At 47.6% G+C, this 21,088-nt stretch overlaps 1 protein-coding gene across 3 annotated transcripts in view; it reads right to left on the minus strand.

Annotated features, from left to right (window-relative positions):
• The window catches only part of ZC3H18 (zinc finger CCCH-type containing 18), a 61,565-nt gene extending 41,009 nt beyond the window's left edge, over positions 1 to 20,556 (minus strand). Inside the window, exons 1-4 of one of the 3 annotated variants that reach the window (XM_063111988.1) lie at positions 20,396 to 20,556; positions 13,240 to 13,856; positions 4,652 to 4,736; positions 3,764 to 3,835 (exon numbers count right to left, since the gene is read on the minus strand). In XM_063111988.1, coding sequence (XP_062968058.1) covers positions 3,764 to 3,835; positions 4,652 to 4,736; positions 13,240 to 13,842 — 760 coding nt within the window. In that variant the 5' untranslated portion in view covers positions 13,843 to 13,856; positions 20,396 to 20,556. Of the gene's footprint in view, positions 1 to 3,763; positions 3,836 to 4,651; positions 4,737 to 13,239; positions 13,857 to 19,205; positions 19,464 to 20,395 lie in introns of those variants that run through there. The other 2 variants (XM_063111986.1, XM_063111987.1) reach the window with 2 other exon arrangements.
• Positions 20,557 to 21,088: the final 532 nt, after the last annotated feature.

The following is a 21,088-nucleotide window of genomic DNA, read 5'->3' on the forward strand; positions in this document are numbered from 1 at the left end:
TGCAGTGTTATAACACCAAGGCCGACGGTTTGGATCCCCTTACTGGCCAGACACCAAAAAAAGGAAAAAATTGACCTGTACTCAAGTTTACAATTTAATTAATTCTTACCGCTATATCACAGACATTAAGTGAAACTGGCATTTTAAAATGGAAGCACAAGGTGGTGAGGACTTGACTATCACCATGAAAACAGTTTTGACCTCGGGGTTTCCTGAAAGGATCTCAAGGACCCGGAAGGGCCCACAGACCAGACTGAGACTTGCTGCTGTAAACACAAAATGAGCAAAAGACGCTGCTCCAAGGAAGATCTACAAATGGACAAGCACACAGGAATGCTCAACATCACTAACGTTAGGGAAACGCAAATCCAAACCACATGAGAGAGTCACACTGCCTCGCACCCATCAGACTGGCTGCTATCAGGAAAACAGACAGAACACAGCAGTGCTGGAGGATGTGAAGAAACTGGAGCCCTGTGCCCAGTTGGCAGGGATGTAAAACGGTGCAGCTGCTCCGGGAACAGTGTGGGGGCTCCTCAAAAAATTAAAAATAGAGCTACCATGTGATCAGCACGTCCACTTCTGATTATTTACCCAAAAGAACTGAAAGGACACAGGGTCTCAAAGAGATATTTGTATACCATGCTCACACAGCGTCATTTACAGCAGCCCAGAGATGGGAGAAGCCCAGTGTCCATCGATGGATGAAGGGCTAAACACGTGGTCTACCCACACAGTGGAACACTATTCAGCCTTAAAAGAGAAGGAAATCCTAACACATGCTACAACATGGATGCACCTTGACGACATTTTGCTAAGTGAAATAAGCCAGGCATGTAAAGATACATACTGTACGATTCCACTTACATGAGGTCCCTAGAGTCATCAAATCCACAGAGACAGGAAGTAGCATGGTGATTTCCAGCGGCTGGGGGCCAGAGGAAATGGGGCATCATTGTTTAGTGTGTACAGAGTTCCAGTGTTGCAAGTTGAAAAACTCCTGGAGATAAATGGTGGTGGTGGTGGTGGTGGTTACACAACATGAGTATATTTAATAACACTGAACTGTATACTTAAAAATGGTTAAGATGGTAAATTTTACTCCAATTAAAAAAAAAAAAATGCAGGAGCAGATACAAGAAGTCTGGCCTGCAGAATGGCTGGATGCTTGCTCAGAGAGGGATAAATCAGGAACCCAAAGAAGGACACAGTTTAAAGAAAATACTATTTATTCCTTCGCGGATAGAATTTTATGTCCTGATGACTCAGCATACATACATGAAAGGTAAAAACATACCACATACAAAATGTTTACAAGTCATGTTCCTGGTGCATTTTATTGTCAATGGTCATCAGCATTCTGTCCACTGGCAATTAAATGATAATCATAACTTGTCAAAGAAACATAGCTAACAGGCTTTTTTTTAAAAAAAAAAAAAAAAAAGAATTTTCAAATCAAAACAGAATTCACATACTATAAAATATCCCAGTTTAAAGTGTACAATTCAGTGGGTTTTTTTTAGCATATTCACAGAGTTGTGCAACCATCAGAACTATCTAGCTCCAGAAAATTCTAACACCCACAAAAGGAAACCCTGTACTCATTAGCTATCTCTCCCCATGCCCAGCCTAGGCAATGACTAGTGTACTTCGTGTCTCTTTGGATTTGCCTGTTCTGGACACCTCATGTAAATGGGATCATTCACTATGTGGCCTCTCATGTCTGGCTTCTTCCACGTGTGATATTCTCAAGGTTTGCCCATGTTGTAGCACGTGTCAATGTTTCATTCTTTTCATGGCCAAACATCGTTCCATTGTACAGATGGACCACACTTTGCTTACCCATTCATCAGTTTTTGGACATGTGGAGTATTTCCTCTTTTTGGCTATTGTGAACCACGCTGCTAGAAATACTTGTGTATGAGTTTTTCTGCGGATGCGTGTTTTCATTGATCTTGGACAGATGTCTGGAGTGGAATTGCTGGGTCACATAGTAACTCCACCTTTTTTTTTTTTTTTTTAAAGATGACCGGTAAGGGGATCTTAACCCTTGGCTTGGTGTTGTCACCACCACGCTCAGCCAGTGAGCATACCGGCCATCTCTATATAGGATCCGAACCCGTGGCCTTGGTGTTATCAGCACCGCACTCTCCCAAGTGAGGTACAGGCTGGCCCTTCCACCCTTTACTTTTTGAGGGACAGCTGGACTACCTTCCTAAGCAGCTATACCATTTTACGTTCCCACCAGCAGTGCATGAGGAGTCTGATAACTACATGTTCTTGCCAACATGACAAACTTCATTTTACTTTTAAAGTAACTTCTTTTATTATTGGAGGATCTTAAACCGATTCATCTCAATTTAACACAAAGCTTATAAACTGCAGGTAAGCAAAAACATATATCCAAATAAATTTCTCATAACTAAGAGGAAGTAGGGGACATGCTCTAGAATACTGAAATCAACCATCTCCTTTTGTACTGTCTCACATTACTCCATAGAAGAAACAAATAGTATAAGGAAAGGTAATTCTGTTTAAAAATACTCCTGATACAGGCCTCTAATTATGCCCAATTAGCTGCAAAAAACTGCCATTTGGCCCAGCTCCCAATTTCTCCACTGCAGAAACCTTCCACAGGGTCCCGCTAGCTGAAAACCAAGTTCAGCACTCAGTCTAACCTGGAGGCCCCACCTTCCCATCTGACCAACCGTGTGCTGTCCCTGGATCTGGTGCTGCTGAATGTCCTGTCCATCCAGATGTCCCCAGTGATGCGAATCTGCAGTTCCACCAATGATCTCACTTAGTTTGTTTGTGCTTCTGTTGTCAAACTCTGGGAGCTAGTTCAGTGGTGTGAGCCACAAGCTCCTGGCCCAGAGCCTCCACACACAAATGGTGGATGATGCTGCCTCCCCCTGCAGGAGCCCTCAGGCCAGTCCTGCCTGGCTGGCCATGCTCCTGAGCCACACTGCCACCCAGAGACAATCACCACACAGGGCAGTTTCTGAGTTGTGCTCATTCAAAACAACTACATGATATGTGTACATATGTGTACAGACTTTCTCCATTGCTTTAATCCAGAATCTGAGCAGACTGCCGTCACTTGCTCCCATATCATTATGGAACAGGTCTTCTGCTTAAGTTTAAATTTTCTGAAATACTGACACTTCAAATACCAAAGCTTTTAAAGAATTATAACAATTTGCTTTCTAAGAGGTACCACACGCTTCTCTTCTCCTAGGGGAGGGGTGGTTTCTCTACTGCACATGGTCATAGCCCACGGAGGTTCTCCCCAGCTGCCCCTCCGGCAGGCTTGGCACGGGTGGCACACAGTGGGGCCATCACGCACACATCTGACTCAAGGGAGTCAATGTCCTCACTCAGCAAAAACAAAAGCAACAAGTGTGCAGACAGCGCAGGCCAGGAGCACGCACCACAGAAGCGAGCCCAATCCAGGCACCCGTGAGCCCTCACGTCACCTTTTGGCATGAGGGACACTGTGAGTGCAGAGCCCGCCCTCTGTGCAGGATGGGACTCTACCATCCTCCTGTGTTTCTGTCCTCTCGTGAGTGCATCCTCCAGCCTCAGGCTGCACCTACTCAACCAGCTCCTGTGCCTCTGAGGAGGAAGGTTCACAACAGCCTCTGGGCCTCAAAACCCCCACTTCTTTCTGGTTTCACAGCTGGGCTCTGGATCCAGGAGAAAGAAGTCTGGCCGGCGGGGGACTTTAAGGTACTAAAGAGAGTGAATATAGTATATTTTGTACCTTTCACCTGGCCTCTGAATGGTATGGAATTTGATATTGGTGGAAGAAGGGTGGATAATGGTGTCACAACATCTGGAAAAGAAGTACAGGAAGCACTTGTGAACTTGAGACTGCACGTGCAGACAGGTTGGTGAGCAAAGTCATCTAAGAGCTTAAAGCAAAATTAAGAGAAAGAGAGAAACATCTTCCCACCTGACTACGGCAAATGCTGAATTATGAGAAATATGCCAAAAATGCTGCTGCAGATCAAAGAAACCCCTATGGATTAGAAATTCTCATTTCCATCTCCCAAGACTTTAAAAAATAAAACAAAAAGCCATACTCTTGTCACACTACATCTTAAAATGTGGTTAGTTCAGATTTTTACACAAGGTGCCATCAAACTGTCACCTGCTGCAGCTATTTAGCACAGACCATGCACTGCACAGGAGAGCGAGCCCTGCTGCTCTCAGAGCCTTCCCTGGCCACTTAGAAATCCACACCAAATGAAGGGTGTGCTCTGACACATCTTGCAAAAAAGGGGCCATTTCCTTACAGAGGGGAAACATTAACACTGGCACCTGGAACATGTGGCCTCATAAAAAGGACCACTTAGAAATCTGACTAATACTGTCTACACCACAATCTTGGGTCTGTTGTAAGCGGGTGGGCCTGGAACCACAAGTATGAAAATGACCAGGCTGGCTCCCCTCCAAGGAGGTCACTGAAGCGATGAAAGGACCAGCAGGAGGGGCTGTGGTCTGATGTCAGCATCAGCACCACCACCACCACCACCACCACCACCACACACGGCGCGGGGCCTTGACAAGGCCAAACCACTATCACGGCCCCAGGAAAAGCTGAGGCCACAGAGATGGCTGAGAGAAGGGCCCCCCCATGGACAATTACCTTTCATGAAGAATCGGCAGGTGGGACGGGGCCTCACCTTCCTGTCACTGGGGTCCTTCACTTCACCTTCTTCCAGGTCATCGTCCTGAAACAGAAGACAATCTTCTGAACAATGCTGAGTGGGATCTGCCAATGGGCACTGCTCTCACCAAACCGGAAAGGACAAAAAGCTGGTACTGGGAACTTAGATATTTTCACAAGCCTGTGTCTTCGCCCCTCACCAATTCACACCAATCTTCCAAATCCTAGATTCCTCATCTACACAATAGAGATGATCTCAAAGCTTACCTACAAGCTCCAGGCATTACACGAGAGCACATTACATAAAAATGCTCTGTGAACTACACAAAACACTTCACAAAGCAGGACTTTATTACATTTCTTTTAATTAACAACTTTGGGTAGAAAATGGTTACACTTCAGGTTTTTAATACTGTGTAAATTTAGAGAGAATTTATAAAGAAAATATTATGCCCCTTAAATTAAACATTAACTTCCTCTAATTTACAAGTCCTGATTGGGGATGGGGTAAGCGGCAGGTAACTCAGATCAATGATACCTCCTGGCCAGCAGTGTGGGCGCCCCATGAGACTCATTTGCAGTCTAGAGTTCTGAACCGTGGCTGCTAAAGTTTAGAATAACCCAGAGCTTTCCAAAGACCAAAGCCTGGGCCTCACCCCAGGATTCCACCAAGCAGTGAGGACCTGACCACCACTCTCTGCTGTGCTCTCCCAAGCCACCACTGGTGCAGGGCCTGTTCCCAACCTACAGCCCAGACTCCCACCTGTGCCTCTCAGCTGAGATCTCTCCTCAGACCCATCCCCAGTCCACATGGACATCCAGCTGCCCTCCTGACACCCCTGGCCCAAGGCTGTGTCAACTGTCACACATCTAGGATAGAAGTAGTCATTGTCCCCTGTCCCAGCCTCTTCTGGCATGCCCTAGCACAACCAAACCCAACCGTCTTGCAGAGCTGAGATCTAGGAGCCACCGGACCTCTCTCCCCATCTCCTGAAGCACCACCCTCGTCCAAACCACTGCCCTATCTCACCTGGTCTGATGAAACCACTTCCTAACCAGTATTCTCATGTTCTCTTCTGAACTCTTGAAACCTGCATTCCAAATGCAAAGAGCCCTTTGGAAATTCCAAGCCTGGCCACGATCTTCCCTCTCATGTCTTTACTATTCAACTAATCTCATTTGCAGAACAAGGTGCACATCCCCTTCCTCTGGCGGCCTCCACGGAGCACCCTGCACTGCAGGTCCTTACAGCCCCCGCCCCTGCAGCATGTACTGCAGCCGCACTTGAGTGTCCTGGTGTTGAACACACCAGCACCACCTGCACTGCTGAAACCTATGCCCCACCAAGACAGGGCTGTGTCTGTCAGCTTACCACCAAGTCGCTGGGTCCAGGCAGCATTGGGCTCATAGTTAACAGTCAATAATTACTTGCTGAATGAAGAAATGCTGAAATCAAACCCTGAAATTATGATGACTTAAACTTTTAAAGCTTAAATATTTTTATGATTTCTGCCTTGAAAATACTTAGTAATCAAAAAGTATTTTATAATGAGAAGAACAGATTCCTGATGGTTACATCCCTTGAGAGAGCCAACAGAATCATCTCTTCAAGAAATGATTAGAGAAAACGTGCTTATGCTAAGTTTGGTCTTTTAGTCTGTATTTGCTCTTTGCTTCTATTCTCATGGTAACAATTACTACACTAAAACCTTACTGTGGTGTTTCATATGAGCTCAAATCTAAGTTGAGAACATACTGTCTTTCTTTGTTCTCATTAGAAAAACAAAACTCATATGAAAAGTTCAAATCCAATCAAATCTTCCTGCTTCACTTGGAAATTGATCCACAGGAGTTGAAATGATGACTATAGAATAGTCGTTTTTCAGAAATCAGCATTCATATTAAGTGCACCAGACCAGATTTAAAGACGTGTGTGTTTCTGCAAAGATGTTACTATCAATAGTCACAGGAGCAAAAAAGGAAAACCACCTAACCATCTTCAGGTTGGTAAGCAGTCACGTAAACAATGCAAAGGAATACAACATAGCTACAAAAAATTATGAGCAAACAGACAAGAGATGCGTGGTAAAGCATACAAGACATAATTTCAACCTCAAGAACACAAAGTAGCATCTGCATGCCGACCACAGACATCTGGCCCGACACCTGTGGGGGCCAAGGGCAGTACACGCCAGCATGTCAGGTTTGTGGCCTCTCCTTTAGTTAAAGAACAAGCAAAAAGAACCAGTAAGCCACTCAGCAATATAATGTCCTGAATTTTCAACTAACCATTCATTTAGCTCAATGGACTTCTAAGTGACAGATGATCAAGACAAGTTTTTAAATCTTAAGAGTTTCATGCAAAGACAACGCCAGAAAGGAATCTACAGCCAGACTCACAGTGCTCAGTTACCTGAGGCTGTTCCATCCAATGTGTGATGTATGGGAATTCTTTTAGGTCTCCTGGTGTGTCTCACACCAATGGCTTTCTGCTCATGTGACCTAGACCAGAGGTAGCAGAGAGCAGAGGACAAGGAGAGGCCCTAGTGGGCCAGTTAGCAGCAAACTGGTGGATCTATAAGAAGGACGGCACTCAGGAAGCTCTCAGCAAACGCCACCCAGGACAGGCCAAAACTGCACTAGCACCAAACACTGGCGGGTATGTAGGAGGCATGCGAGGCCACCAGTTTATATCTACAAGTGAAATCATGGCCTGCCGGCACACTACTCTGGGCACTTCCTCACGTCAGGGTAAACATGCCCATGAAGAAAGGAAACCAGGTGGGGCATCATCTACTCCGATTTAAGAGCCTTTATAAAATACATGTGCACTCGGGGAGAAAGGCCCAAATTCGATTACTGGGTCTGGGCCATCGTGGCAGTGTGACCGTGGACGCATCACCAAAGAGGCCTGTTTTCCTCTGCAGAAGACAGCAAGCACCTGCCACACTGAACTGCTGCAGGCTGAACTAAAATGCTCTGTACACGGCACCCACACACCGTGCCCTGCACAGCATATGAGCAGCTAGTGCTCAGTAAGTGATCACTATTACCGTACTTATTTCAATGGAAAGAGCCTCCAAGCTAATGCCCCAAATATGACTACTTCTGAGCATTGATACAGGTGATTTTTACTTTCTCCTTTGTGCAGGTTTTTATTTTCCTTTAAGAAAAAAATGAACAGTATTACTTATATAACAAGAAAGAAGAATTATTTCCACATGGAAGCTTCTGCAGCAAAGGCAGACAAGGAAACAGAATTGCCATGTGGAGCTGCTGTGCCAGAGGAAACAGACGAGCAGGTGGAAGTGTGAACCAGGGCAAGGCCTAGGCATGACCTGGCGTGGCCACCTGGGCCCACACAACTTCCTCAAATCCCAGACTCTTCATCTATAAGATGGGGGTGAAAACACAGGCTTATAATCCCCTACTTAAATGCCCTGGGGCCAGAGGTGTTTTGGGAATTCAGTTCTGATCTGAGAAAGGCAGCATGGCAGGTTTTGAACAGCAGCCTGTAATGGAAGCAGTGATCTTCCTGTGAGGAGCCATGTGACCCCTCCCACAAGAGAGGTAAACACAAGACCCAAGCAGCTGCCAGTCGGTTGGGCCAGGTTTGCCACTGGGTGAGAAAGGAAAACCCTTCAGTTCCCGGCACTACTGGGGTCTCACAGCTGTGAGTACAGCTGTGCACTGCTCTTTCTCATGTGATTGTGCTGAAGACCAACAGAGCTAGGTGACACAGAGGCCTCTACGTCCTATGACTGCTGCTACATGGGCTCTCTTCCCCAGTGCGGCTCAGGCAGCTGTTTCCTGGGCTCCCCCAACGGGATGGCTGCATCTGGCACCTTATTAGTGATATGAAAGAGGGTGTGCATAAAGAATGCTCCACCAGCGAAGATGAAAACCCAAAGCCACAAGGGCAAGCTGGAGAAGCTCTTCTGTAGAAGATCCTATGCATTCAAACATAAAAGGAACAGAAGAAAATATAAAATACCAAATGCACAGAAAATGCTTCAAAGTATTTTTGTATTTTGCATGCAGGTGGCCAAGGAGTCCCATGGACTGTCCATTCGGGACACAGGCCCACTGTGCTGCTGTCTCTGAGAGGCCACCCTACAAATATGAGAATCTCCGACAGGAGGAGGAATGGGACAAAACATGGGCCCTACCCTTTCTCAAGGGATGGTATGCTCCAGGTGACTGAAGGTCCATTCACCAAATGACAAGGAAGACATAAAAGCAGAACAAGATGGGCAAAGGAGATGACAGACAGACCTTAGACAGGAGGACTCCAGTATGTGATGGCACATCAAAGACTTGCAAAGATGAACGGAGCTACCCACCAGATCCCAGAGGGAGGGTGGATCTGGTGAGAGGCCAGCCAGTAGTGCAGGAAAAAGGAAGGGAGGGTCTTCTCATAGCAGGGGCGTGTGAGGGCATGCTCTGCTCCCTCTTCTGAGATGGCAGAGGTCGAAACAAGCCCACAGCTGCATCTGGTTCTCTTCTGGGTGGCTTCCTGAACAGGCCAGAGACTACTGAGAAAAGGTTTAGTGGGCAGGAACACCCTTGCCTTCACACCACACACAAGCCAGGTGCTGTAAACAGCTGGCCCACAGTCCCGTGTGCAAAACCTCTTCCCAACCACACAGGCGAGTGGCACTTCCAGAAAGGCATGTGTACCTGCAGGGTGTGCTGGCAGTACACCAGAAACACAGGAAGATCGTCTGGCCTCAGGCAGACATTGTGTGGCTAAGGCACATATGACTATCACAGAGCAATGATGCAGGTGATTTGAAGGGTCTATTGTACAAACTGATGCTCCAATCAAGGAAACTGTGCCCTGAAATCAGTTCACTTGGGTCCCCATGACAAAAAGTCTAAAAGGGAAAAAGGCAGGACAATGCACCTGAGAGATGAGAAAGCACTACTGAGTTAAAAGGATGACAAATCCAATGGCCTTCTAGACTTTTCCACCCAGCTGTTCCTGGCAGTTCAGAGGGCTAGGACGCCCAGGGAAGGATGGGGCAGTGGGTGTGCAGGGGGGCTTCTTCCACTCAGCCAGGCCATTGAGACCCTGCTCAAAGTGGAGACTCTCTATAGGGCCTGATGGACACCCTTCTGCAAGAATATAAGCCAAATCACACATTTCTTCATCATAAAAACATCCAAGGGGCTGGCCGGTGAGCTCAGCTGGTTGCAGCGCAGCTTTGTAACACCAAGGTCACAGGTTCAGATCTGAGCATTGGCCAGCTGCCAAAACAAAAACAAAACAAAACAAAAAACCTCCAAAACATCCAGGTAGTGTGTCTCAGATACGACAGCTCTGCTTAAAAGCAATGGGGAAACACCTTCTGGAATATATTACAGAGATTTAAAGTTAAGGGAACCAGCCCAAAGGCCTGCTGGGAAGCAGACTGTTCATGGACCGAGCACACCCCTCGGGTTCCCTCTCCATCAAATAAATGTTGCCAGAAACAGGGAACAGGACACGGTGCAGGAATGCCAGGAGGGGCCTCTGAGAGTGGGTGAGAGAGAGAGAGAGAGAAAGAGAGAGAGAGAAAGAGAGACAGATAGACAGACAGACAGACAGATAGACAGACAGACACAAGATGTGCCTGGTGGAGATGCCACAGAGATCTAGCTGGGATGACAGGTTTGCAACCAGGCCTGAGAATAGGAACCAGCAAGAAGAGTAAGACCTCTTTATGTACGCACCGACAAGCATCTGCACTAGGCTCCTGAAGGGCTGTGCTGGTCACCTGAACTGCCCTCCACTGTGAAAGGCTCTCCAGTACAGACCTTCCATCCACTGCCACTTCACATCTGAAAGGCTCCCAACTTTACTGTGCCCCAAAGCAAGTGGGACCTATCTATTCACTCAGCAAGCAGTCACTGACCGGCAGCCTACAGTGTACCAGGCCCTGGAGATGCAGAGGTGAAGCAGCCAGGTGGGTCCTGGTCTTAGGAAATGTGTGTTCCTGGGGTGCTAGGGGGCGCACAACACAACACACACACACCCCCACATGAATGAACCAGACAATTTGGACTGTGGCAAGTACGACAAAGGAGGTAAGCTGGCATCACAACACAGGCAGGGGTAGGAGGCACAGCCCACACAAGGGAAGTGATATTTAAGCCCACCTGTAAAGGATGGGGAGGGACCTGGGTCATGGAGCAGGCCAGGAAACAGCAAGAGGAAACCAGAGGAGCTCCTGGGGAAAGAGTGGCCAACCGGCCTGGGAAGTCAGGTGTGCTGGCATAGGAGTGGAAACCCCCATTTACAGTGCCTGCTGGCATACCCTGGTTAAGGTCTGCTGTCCCTACAGCAGGGAGGAGCTCTGCTTTGTCCTGTAGCATCCCTAGCACGCTGCAATGAGCCTGGCACACACCAGGGGCCACCGCGGGTCAGAGGCACAGGATACTGTGGGAACGAAACGGCCTCCCCGTTGCTGAAGGCAGCTGTGCTGGGATCTCTTCAGCAGCAAGCTGTTTCCAACGGGGCTGCAGGTCCCCTCACAAGAGGGTGCCACACAGGGCAGGCAAAATGAAACACACCGTAGGATCTAAGTGGGCAAGAAAGTCAAATTGAATTTTACTCCACACGCGCTGTTTCAGGAGCTCGGGTGTTCTCTCTCTAGGGCAAGCTCTGTTCAGTCCACCTCCCCACCACCCACCCCATAGAGAGGCTGGAAAGCTCACTGGTGTACCACAGCCAAGGCCTTCCAGGATCCCTAGGGAGAACTTTGACTCCATTTGATGAAATACCCCCTGGGATTTATCCAAAAGTTGGAGCAAGTAGGGTCTGCAATTGTTCCTCCTACCTGGAAAGGAAGCGCCCAGAGCCCCAGGCCACAGCGACCCACTACATACCTGGTGGCTTTTCTCTCCAGAACACGAAAAACCAAACTCATGGGCAACCTCAACCTGACAACTTCATGTTCTGCCCAAAATTTCACCCAAATCCATACCTTGGGTGTCTCACGGCATCTCTTTTCCTTTGCCAACCGTGGGGTAGAGATGAATTTTCTAAAAGTGTTAGGGAAGTGTAGATGGCAAAATGTATAGATACTTGCATAATAAAGTCCTGTGATAATGCCCTTTTAAGTAAGATAATATCAAGCAAAAGCCATTAAACTAGGAGAACACTTCCCACACTTAGTTGTGAGAAGATAAAAGATCTAAATTCTAAGCTTGCTACTGCACACATGCCCCTCAAAGTTCTGCTCTTATGAACAAAGTCAAATAGGTAATACTTGAAACCCTACATCACTGTGCACAGCCATAGCCGCGTGGGTCATGACGTGGTAAAGGAGAGCACACTTTAAAATGGACTGAGGGCGTTGGAACCCACACACTACCAGAAAAGCATGGTACTTATAGTAAACCTGCAGTTAGACGTTTACTTAGCAATCTTTTCCCTCCCCAACCAGAAACATTTCTGAGATATTCCGTATGTCTTTACTCCAACAGTTCTCAGATAAGCAGGATCTCCTGCCCAGGGGTTGTTAAAGAAACCCAGATCATTTTAATCTGCTCTGTCTCTCTCTCGATTCCTTGAGTTCAATAGTTCTGAAAAGTACTGTCACCAGGACTGCAGACTGTTTCCTCCAAAACTCATGGTTACAGGGCTATCTGGCATAAAAGCCCCACCTGCCCATGTCTAGGGTCATACATTACTAGTATTATCTTCCCCTCCACCTGAAGGCCAGATTAAAAATTTAAATAAGTTACAAAAAAGTGTGATGGTATTATTAGAAATTGGGGCACACTGACATATCCCTGCCTTATCTGGTCCTTCCCAGGGACGCAACCGGAGAGGCACGGCCAGGCTGGTGCCCTCTCCAGAGGACAGGCCACAGGGCAGAGATAAGAATGCCCAAAGGAACAGACAATGCAAGGCAGCCTTTCTAGTTCTTTTCAGTCTGAAGAACCTAAAGAGAGCTGAAAATCCGTGAGTGTTCTGGTTAAATGCTAAGTTAAGTATTATTTCAAGCAAAGAAAAAGAAATTACCTCTTCACTTGTTTAAAAAAAAAAAGGAAGGGCTGGCCTGCGGCTCACTTGGGAGAGTGCGGTGCTGATAACACCAAGGCCACGGGTTCGGATCCTATATAGGGATGGCTGGTTGGCTCATTGGCTGAGCGTGGTGCTGACAACACCAAGCCAAGGGTTAAGATCCCCTTACCGGTCATCTTTTTAAAAAAAAAAAAAAAGGAAAAGAAAAATCCAGAACCTAAAAAACGGGGGCTAGGCATTTTAATACAGTCCAACCAATAGCACCAAACAGACAGGCAAGGGCTGGAGGAAGCCCTGCAGCTGCTGAGGGCGGGGAGAGGCATCCTGAAGCTGGACTGTTTCTTGTTCTCGATTTTCAGCACCTCCTCTCTAATTACTATGGTGACTGGCCCCAGAACAGCTCTCACCCTCCTGTACTCCTGTCCTGCCACCTCGTTTCTAGGAATGAATGACTGACTAAGCCAATCCCGTGAAGAGTCCCTCCCTCCCAGGCACCAGCCAGTGCTCGGTGGCAGCAGAGCTCTGCCCAGCTGTGGCTTGCCCACATACTCACATCTATCTCCCCATCATCGATCTCTCCATCGTCGTCCTCTTTTTTTTTCTCCTTGGCAGCTTCCTGGGGCTCTTTCTCTCCTGCACTTTGAATTCCAGCCTTCCCCTCCTCCCCAGGAGGGCCTTCCCCCTTTTCCTCATCCTCCTCCGGCCCGGCCTTCTCAGCTTCCTCTTCCTGGACCGTGGGCACCGGCTCCTCGGGGACCTCCTCGTCGTAATCCAGCTCATGTTCATCCAGCTCCCTGGTGACTGAGGAGGCCTCGTCCCTGAGGTCACTCGTCTGGTCTTCCTCCCCTTCATCCCCCTCTTCCTCGCATGGGGAGCCCGTCTGGCCCCGGCTCAGTTCGTTGGCCTCAGAGTCCTGATCCTGGGATTTGGGCTCACTCACTCGGTCCTCCTCGTCAGAGTGGTTCTCCTCCTCCTCCTGGCTCAGTACCTGGGCTGGATTCTCCTCATCCTCTATGTCAGAAGCCCTCCCTCCAGCTCCGTCCAAATCTTGATCAGACCCACTTTCCCTCAGAATGTCATCGTCCGAGAGCTCCTGCTGCTCCTCTGCGTCTTCTGGAGAGCAAGGGTCCCGTTCAGGGCTCTCAGCCACATCCATCGGTACCCACAGTTCTGCAAAAGAAAGAGAACACTGATTCGTAGCATTTAGCAAAATGGAAAGTAAACTCTGTCCTAATTTTCCTAGCCCATGCTCCTTCCTGACCTGAAGGAGGGAAGCAAGACCTCCACTTTGCTTGGCCCCACAGAGTTCCTCCTAAAATCCCACACACACTCTGCAGAGAAAGACAAGCCAAACATGAATGAACTCTGCTCAGTTAAGCTGTGTGTTAAGGCCTCCTATCTTCAGCAGTCTGCAGAACGAGATACGGCCCAGTACAGCCCTCCAACTCTCAGGAGCAGTCCCCACAAGTTACTAGAAAGTGAGCAATAAGATAGGGGTTACAAGAGACACTATTTGGTTTCTTAGAGTAAATTGCATTTGAAATTCAATAAAATTTACATTATGGAATGAGCTAGCAAACTTGAAAGCACACATTTGACCATCTTCCTGGAGTCACCCAAGAAGACTGAAGCAGAAACCTGGGCAAGCCGTTAGTAGTTTGCAATTTTGGAGCCTTCTCCTGTTAATGGGTGCACTTCTCAAAGTGTGGCCTCTGACTGCCTCAGAGTCCCTCAGCGCCCCTCTAAAAACGCAGGCTCCAGGACCTCACCGCACACCCATGCATGGTGCTTAGAGAGCGGCGTTCACACATCCAGTGACCTACACTCCAGAGTGGAGAATATTGTTCCCATGCAGTATTCGTCATGGAAAAGAACTGTGGCAGAAAATGTGGCACATTTAAGTAGTGTGTCTACGTGGAAGAATGGCGGTGTCCTTTTAGGAGACTCCATTTCTATTTTTACACATCCAGATTTAATTATAAAGTGAATATTTTCTGGTTTTCCCACCTCAATAACTCATAGAAAGTACATTGGACCATCTGCTTTAAAGGTAGATCGCATGAGGCGGGTTAAGAGCACAGGCAGGTGTAAATACCAACATCCAATGGTCTATAAGCACACGTCTGCCTCTACCAATGCAGGGGGCGGCAAGTCACTGCCGAGTTCATGGAACAACAGAAGTAGTGAAGAGTGCAATGCTGACTTGACCCTTCATTCTGTGAGGCGGTTGAAAATTTTTTGTTTAAAATAATGTATGTCACAGTCATGTTGCTTGTTATCTCAGCAAGACCTAAAACAGTTTATCCATCCCAAGATTACCATGGGTTTAGATGAAGCAAGTCGTACTAAATTATTTACACAATTTTATATGTTTTATATATTTGTATATTAAAGATAAATATATATCTTTTAAATTTATACTTTTAAAAAGAAAACATGTTTAAAGATGCATAGTATCAAGAGTCGGTATCTGAACCTACAGTTAGACCTTTTTTTTTGGCTATTGTTGGAAATAACTGAGCACATATGAGGACAAATCACTTAAAATTCCTCACTTTAAAAAACTAAATGATTAGCAATATAAATTTACAAACCAACCAATCTATTCTAACTCACTTAAAAGTAGACAGTTTTGAAAATGATTCATTTTTTCAGTTTTCCAACTACACTATCCAGTTACTATCTAGAGGTAAGACTACTGGAAGGAATTAAATAGTCTTAAAATGGTGTACTCTACTGAAAACTAGAAAGTCAAGGAGGTTATCCTGACAGCTTCCTGGTCTCCATGCAGTGCCCTCCCTGCAGAGTTTTCCTGCAGTCTCAGGCAGTGAGCAAGGATGAAAAGCTTCCACTGTTCAAGACTGGAAAGGGTGGGGGGAGGGTGTTACAGCAATAAGTTAGGGGCTAGTGGCAAATTAGTAATCATCTCCCATCCATAGTTAATGATACGAATAATACCATACACCTATCTTGGTACAGTTTTTATTACATTGTATATTTAAAAATCTTGTCCACAGAAGGGCTCAGCTTTTCCTCTCCCAGCAGCCTAAGCATAGCAACTGATATCCAGGAGGAAGACAGTCATGCTGAACTGGTCACTGAGTCTTGCATACTCTGACTCAAACAAGACAAATTCTAATTCTCCCATTTTATAGCTAATGGCAACCTTGGAAACAAAGTTATCTCGAGTCAACCAACTGTTAATGCAAAACTAAAAAGTACATGATTAATACTGTGCTGAAAACATCCACTCAAGCCTGCCACTGGCCTTGGAACATACTATCCTGTTCAAAACCATGCTTTGCACAAACTCTCAAATCCTGGTAACAGCTCTTTTCTGGGTCCCCTTTGGTTTTATTGTCATGAGGCCCAACCAAACTGTTTTCTATATTTTGGCAAACTTGACATGAAATCCTAGGGTAAGAAAGAGAAGAAAAAGAGTACCTAACTTTTCAAATATCTGAACTAACACAAGAAGTGGACTAGCGAATAGCAGGCAGGTTGCCTTTTAGTATGCTATTTACTTCATGGAATACATGGGATAGTGCAAACAAGTTTGGGCTTCTGAGCTAAAACTCTAATTCTAGCTCTACTGCTTCCTATGTTTTGGATCTTGGGCAAGTTACATAAACTTGCCAGTCCTCAGTTTCTTCACCTGAAATATGGGGACAGCAGATACTTCATGAGGTTGCTGCAACGATTTGATGAGATGCCTCTGATAATGTGACTGGCACATGCTTGACACACTTTAATTTAAAAGGAATTGGCTCAAGATGAGTGGATGTGACCCTCAACCTACAGAAACCACACTCCTGTGACCCCTGTTGGGGCCGGCTCAAGTCTCCTGTGGCACTCAGGAATGACTTGTTCACTGTTTCGTTCCCTGAACACCTGAGGTTCTACTCACTGTGAGAATGCATTATGAAAACAATTTCTGCAGCAAAGCCACCAGCCACGACTGTTTGTCGAAAGACTCCTGTCAGATACTTGACTATTTCCTCACATCATTTTTGATCCACACCTTCAGATAAGGGTTGCTTCCCCTGCATAAATAAACCAAGGCCACATGGCTACTGAGTGGATAGCCAGGGACTGTGGCTCAAACCTGCTTCCAGCATGTGCTGGAGAACAGTACCCTGGACTAAGGAAGATACGAGCTGCTGCTCTTGCCTGGGAGCGAAGCCCTGCTTTTAACCATTGTTTCTATAGGAAAGTAGGACCCATGCTCCAAACTGCCTTTGTAGATTCTTTTTTGGAACACAGGCCAAGCATACGTTCAGTATCGTTCACTGAACCAGTAGATTTTGCCTGTTTTTCTTTTCTCCCTTTTAAAGTTTCATGCTGATCCATCTATACTAATATCTCAACCCTTATAGAACCAAAACACACCCTCATACAGATGGAAAAGCAGAGATTACTAGTTAAAAAATAATGATGACCATACGGAGACCCAACTTTTAACATTGGTCATTTATTCTATGATTTTAAACTTTATTCTATGAGTTTAAACACTGGGCACTTAAACTAAACATGAATCTAATAAAAGAAACCCTCAAAAGGTGCACCACCTTTACACTGAGATTACAGGAAATGCCAACTAGAATTAAAACCCCGAGACGCAGGTGAAATAATTTCAAGAAGCACTTATTGAGCCCTCATACCCTCCAGAGTTTGTCTGTAGGAATTACTTCAGCATTCCAAAGATGCAAAATAAACTTCTCCCAACTCTTTTCAGCAGTCACCAGAAAGTGTCCAAGTGAATGACATTGAGAGCATCTGTTTCTACCCAAGGTACCCCAGTTCTTCAAGTCGGTGGTGTCTTTCAGGGATCACAGACAGCTAGGAGAATCTGAAGAATGGTATGGCTCCCTCTCCCTAGAAAAGCCTGGATACACACAACTTATCTTCTACTGCAGGAGTGCAAAACCTCCTGAGGCCCACCCATGGTTCTCAGATTAAGAATACTTGCCTCGGTATATTGTACATTAATCTATTACATGTCCATACTTACAACACTGTATAGCAACTATTTGTTTGCAAGGAATGTTGGGAGACCCCAGCCCCACCGAGGGCTTGAGTGGGAAAGCACAGACCCATGTCTGTGTTCCCTGAGCTCAGCAAAGGGCTGGCACTTAGTAGCACAGCTACCATATAATTTCTTGTCTAAACTGGGACATTTTTGAGACAAAGGGGGCACTATTAACAATTACAGCATGCATGAACAGGGGTTACCCTAGGCAGACTGGGACATACACTCACCCTCAGGAGGCCTTGACAAGTTTCCTGAGGAAAAGAGTCATATCGCCTTTTTCCTATGGAACCTCCTAGGATTTTTACTATAAGAGGATACACACAGGTGAACACATTTTACAGAAAAACATGCCAGTGAATCTACCTGTTTATTAGAAGTAACCTGGGACACACCCTGTGGGAGAGGAGGATGGCCACTAGGAATCAGGAGTTGGCTTGAGTTTCAGGCCCCGCTCTGGGAGGTTTAACTGTCTCTGAGCATCAGTGTCCTGTTTTAAGATTAGTTGAATTTGGCGGATATCTGAGGACTATATGCTGGGTTCTAGAAAAGGAAACACCGTAGCCTCCTAAGTGCAAACAATGAAACGGAAGGTCCTCCGGTCAAGTCTCAACTGACTCCCACGTTTATAATTTTTGCTCAGTTTGATCTTCTTACACAATCATCCTATAACCACGGACTCTCAGTATATTTAGAGCTAAATCTTTACTCCTCTGATCCACAAGATGGTGAACCTGCCCAGGGAATGGAATAACAAGTGCCCATCATCGTGTCCCTGCGTCGCCTACTGCACTAAGCAAACAATGCTTAATGAATGCCTATTGAATACATAAAAGAAAATCTTGTTACTTAAGGAACTACCCGTTGCATACCAGAAAGAAGTTTAAAATAAGCGTCTAATTTGTAATGACTGTAGTGGAATTCAGACACAACGATGCTGCCTACCATTCCCAGAAGCACCCTGGGAGGCCGCGCTGATTCCACTGGCACTGCTGAAGCACCCAACATTTTGGGAACTTCTCTTTTTCAGCGACCCTCAAAACCTGCAGAACACTCTCTTGGTGCTATGAATGGTGGCAAATTTTCCTCTTCTTAAGGTGGGTGACTTTGAGAAACTGCTGCAGGTCATTCAGATCCAGGTCTGGTAAGTGAGGTGAGCTATCAAGCCAGGTAAGATAACTTTTGGTCAAACACAGGGTGTGACTATTGAGTAAGACTAATTTTCTTATATGGCTTACATACTTACTACCAAAACAGGAGCTCTGAAGAGGTTTTGGGAAAGGAGCACCAATGAAATACAAGCACAATCTTTTGGGACAGTTACTTTCAACAGAGCAGTCCCCATTTGAATGCCTAAGTTCTGGTACACCTAGTTAAAATTCTGATTCATAACTTCATGGACTTACAAAATCTAAAGGAAGATGTCAGATACCACTCCCAAACTCACTAAATTTGACCACCAGAACCACTCCTCGATAAGAAGTACCCACCTTGAAGTGATCTGTAGCTGTAATAAAGTAAAGAACCTCTTTCAACACGAGCAAGGCCACAGCTTGCATGTCTGCTTTCTGGAGTCATTCCACAAAGTTTCCTTACAATGTCTGACTTTTTCCCACCTACAATGGGAGAAGAGTTCCAGGCTTTGGGACACATTTGACTGGTTCCAGAGCTGGCTGGGCTCCACACATGTGCTCAGATGGTACAATCATCAGGCAGACTCTCCTCCCAGGTCTGGGAAGTGGAAATCGGCCTAGGTCCAGGCTCGCCCTGAGAATACCAACCACTGCCCTAGGAAAGGGACCACTCCACAGGCAATATGATGGAGCTGAGTCTCAAAGGAGAAATGATGAGGGCTTTGCTACATCCCAAACAGTACTTCAGAAGCCAAACACCCTCTTCTTCCAGTTCCCTTGAACGGGCCTGAAGAACGACCTAGTGCTGTGAATGAGTTTGCTAAACAAAGCTCATTTAAAACGATCAACCACTCTGCCGGAAAACTCAGCTGTCATAAAGCATCCCGAAAACAAGCTTTAGCAGGAGCAAGACTGTAAGTCTTGAAGTCTTTTTCCAGCATCATGGCTGCACTTCCTTTACACCAAGGGCCCGGCATCCTCTGGGCCCCTAACCGAAGGGACAAGGAAGTCGCATACTCCTAGGGAACGGGCGCACGTGTATACTGCGTCCAAACTGCGCGCGCTGAGGCTGCGGAAGCAGTTCCAAGAGGCTCCCGAAGGCTCCAAGCCCCCGGAGGGCGCAGCAGCGGCTCGGGCTGGCCTGCGCCGGAGGCGGACTTGCGCTCCTCCCACCCGTGTGGCGGCGGACGTGTGCCACGCGAGTGGCCCGGAAGAGAAATGACAGCTTCAGGAAAATAAACGCCGCCGCGGGCGCGGGGGCAGCGTGCAGGGAGCTTGGGACGCGAGGGAGCCCCGGGGTAGGCTGGGCCCGGCCCGCGCGGGCGGAACGCGGGCCCGCGCCGTCTCCGCGCCGCCCTCCCGGCCCGCGAGACGCGCCCGGGCCCGCAGCCACGCACGGCGGGAGGCGCTCCGCGGCGGCCGCTTCGGGCTCCGGGCCCAGGGCCTAGCTCCCGCCGCCGCCGCCCGCCGGCCTCCTCCTCCCGCCGCCCGCCGGCCTCCTCCTCCCGCCGCCCGTCCGCCTTTCGCCGGCCGCCGGCCTCGCTTACCTCAGCGCGAGGACGGGGCGGGGGCCACGGCTCCGCTGGAGTCGGGGCGGCGCGGAGAAGATGTCCTTCGGCCCTTCCGCTCCTCACGGGCTCCGGCTGCAGGCGAGACGCGGGCGGAACAAACGGGCTCCACTACCCGCGGGGGCCGGCCATTGTGCGACGTCATCAGACCGCGACGGTCGTCCTGCGGCCGGCGGGCTTCCCTCGTTCGCCCCGCCCCCTCCCGCTTGCTTCCGGCCTCCGCGCAGTCCCGCCCACGTCGCGCGCGTGCGCCGAGCGTGCCCCGCCCCTCCGGGGGCCGGGCCTCCGGAACCGTTGACGGCGCCTGCGCATGGGGCTCCCGCGCCGCGGGTCACGTGGCCTCGAGCCCGCTCTTCGTCCCGGGCGGGGAAAGAGGGTTGTGGGTGTACCCCTGAGTTTAACTATTAAAGATTAAAATTCAAGGCTTATTTTTGTGCAGCCAAATGTCCCCTGCTTTACCAAGCATGACAGCTTAACACAAGGGTTGGCTGTTTTTTAGAGATCGACTTGAAATATCAAAGCTTAAAATTTCTTGCCTGTGTTGGTCGGACTCAGTAGTTCCCGCCTTATTAGATACGATCAGCCCGACACGCTGCGACCTTCCCCCGGTCAGCAGACCCCGTGCGGTGTTGGAGCATTTCCACAGCTCGCAGGCTGCTCCTGAGACCCTCG

Source organism: Cynocephalus volans, chromosome 10, assembly GCF_027409185.1.
Source record: "Cynocephalus volans isolate mCynVol1 chromosome 10, mCynVol1.pri, whole genome shotgun sequence".
Classification (NCBI taxonomy): Eukaryota; Metazoa; Chordata; class Mammalia; order Dermoptera; family Cynocephalidae; genus Cynocephalus; species Cynocephalus volans.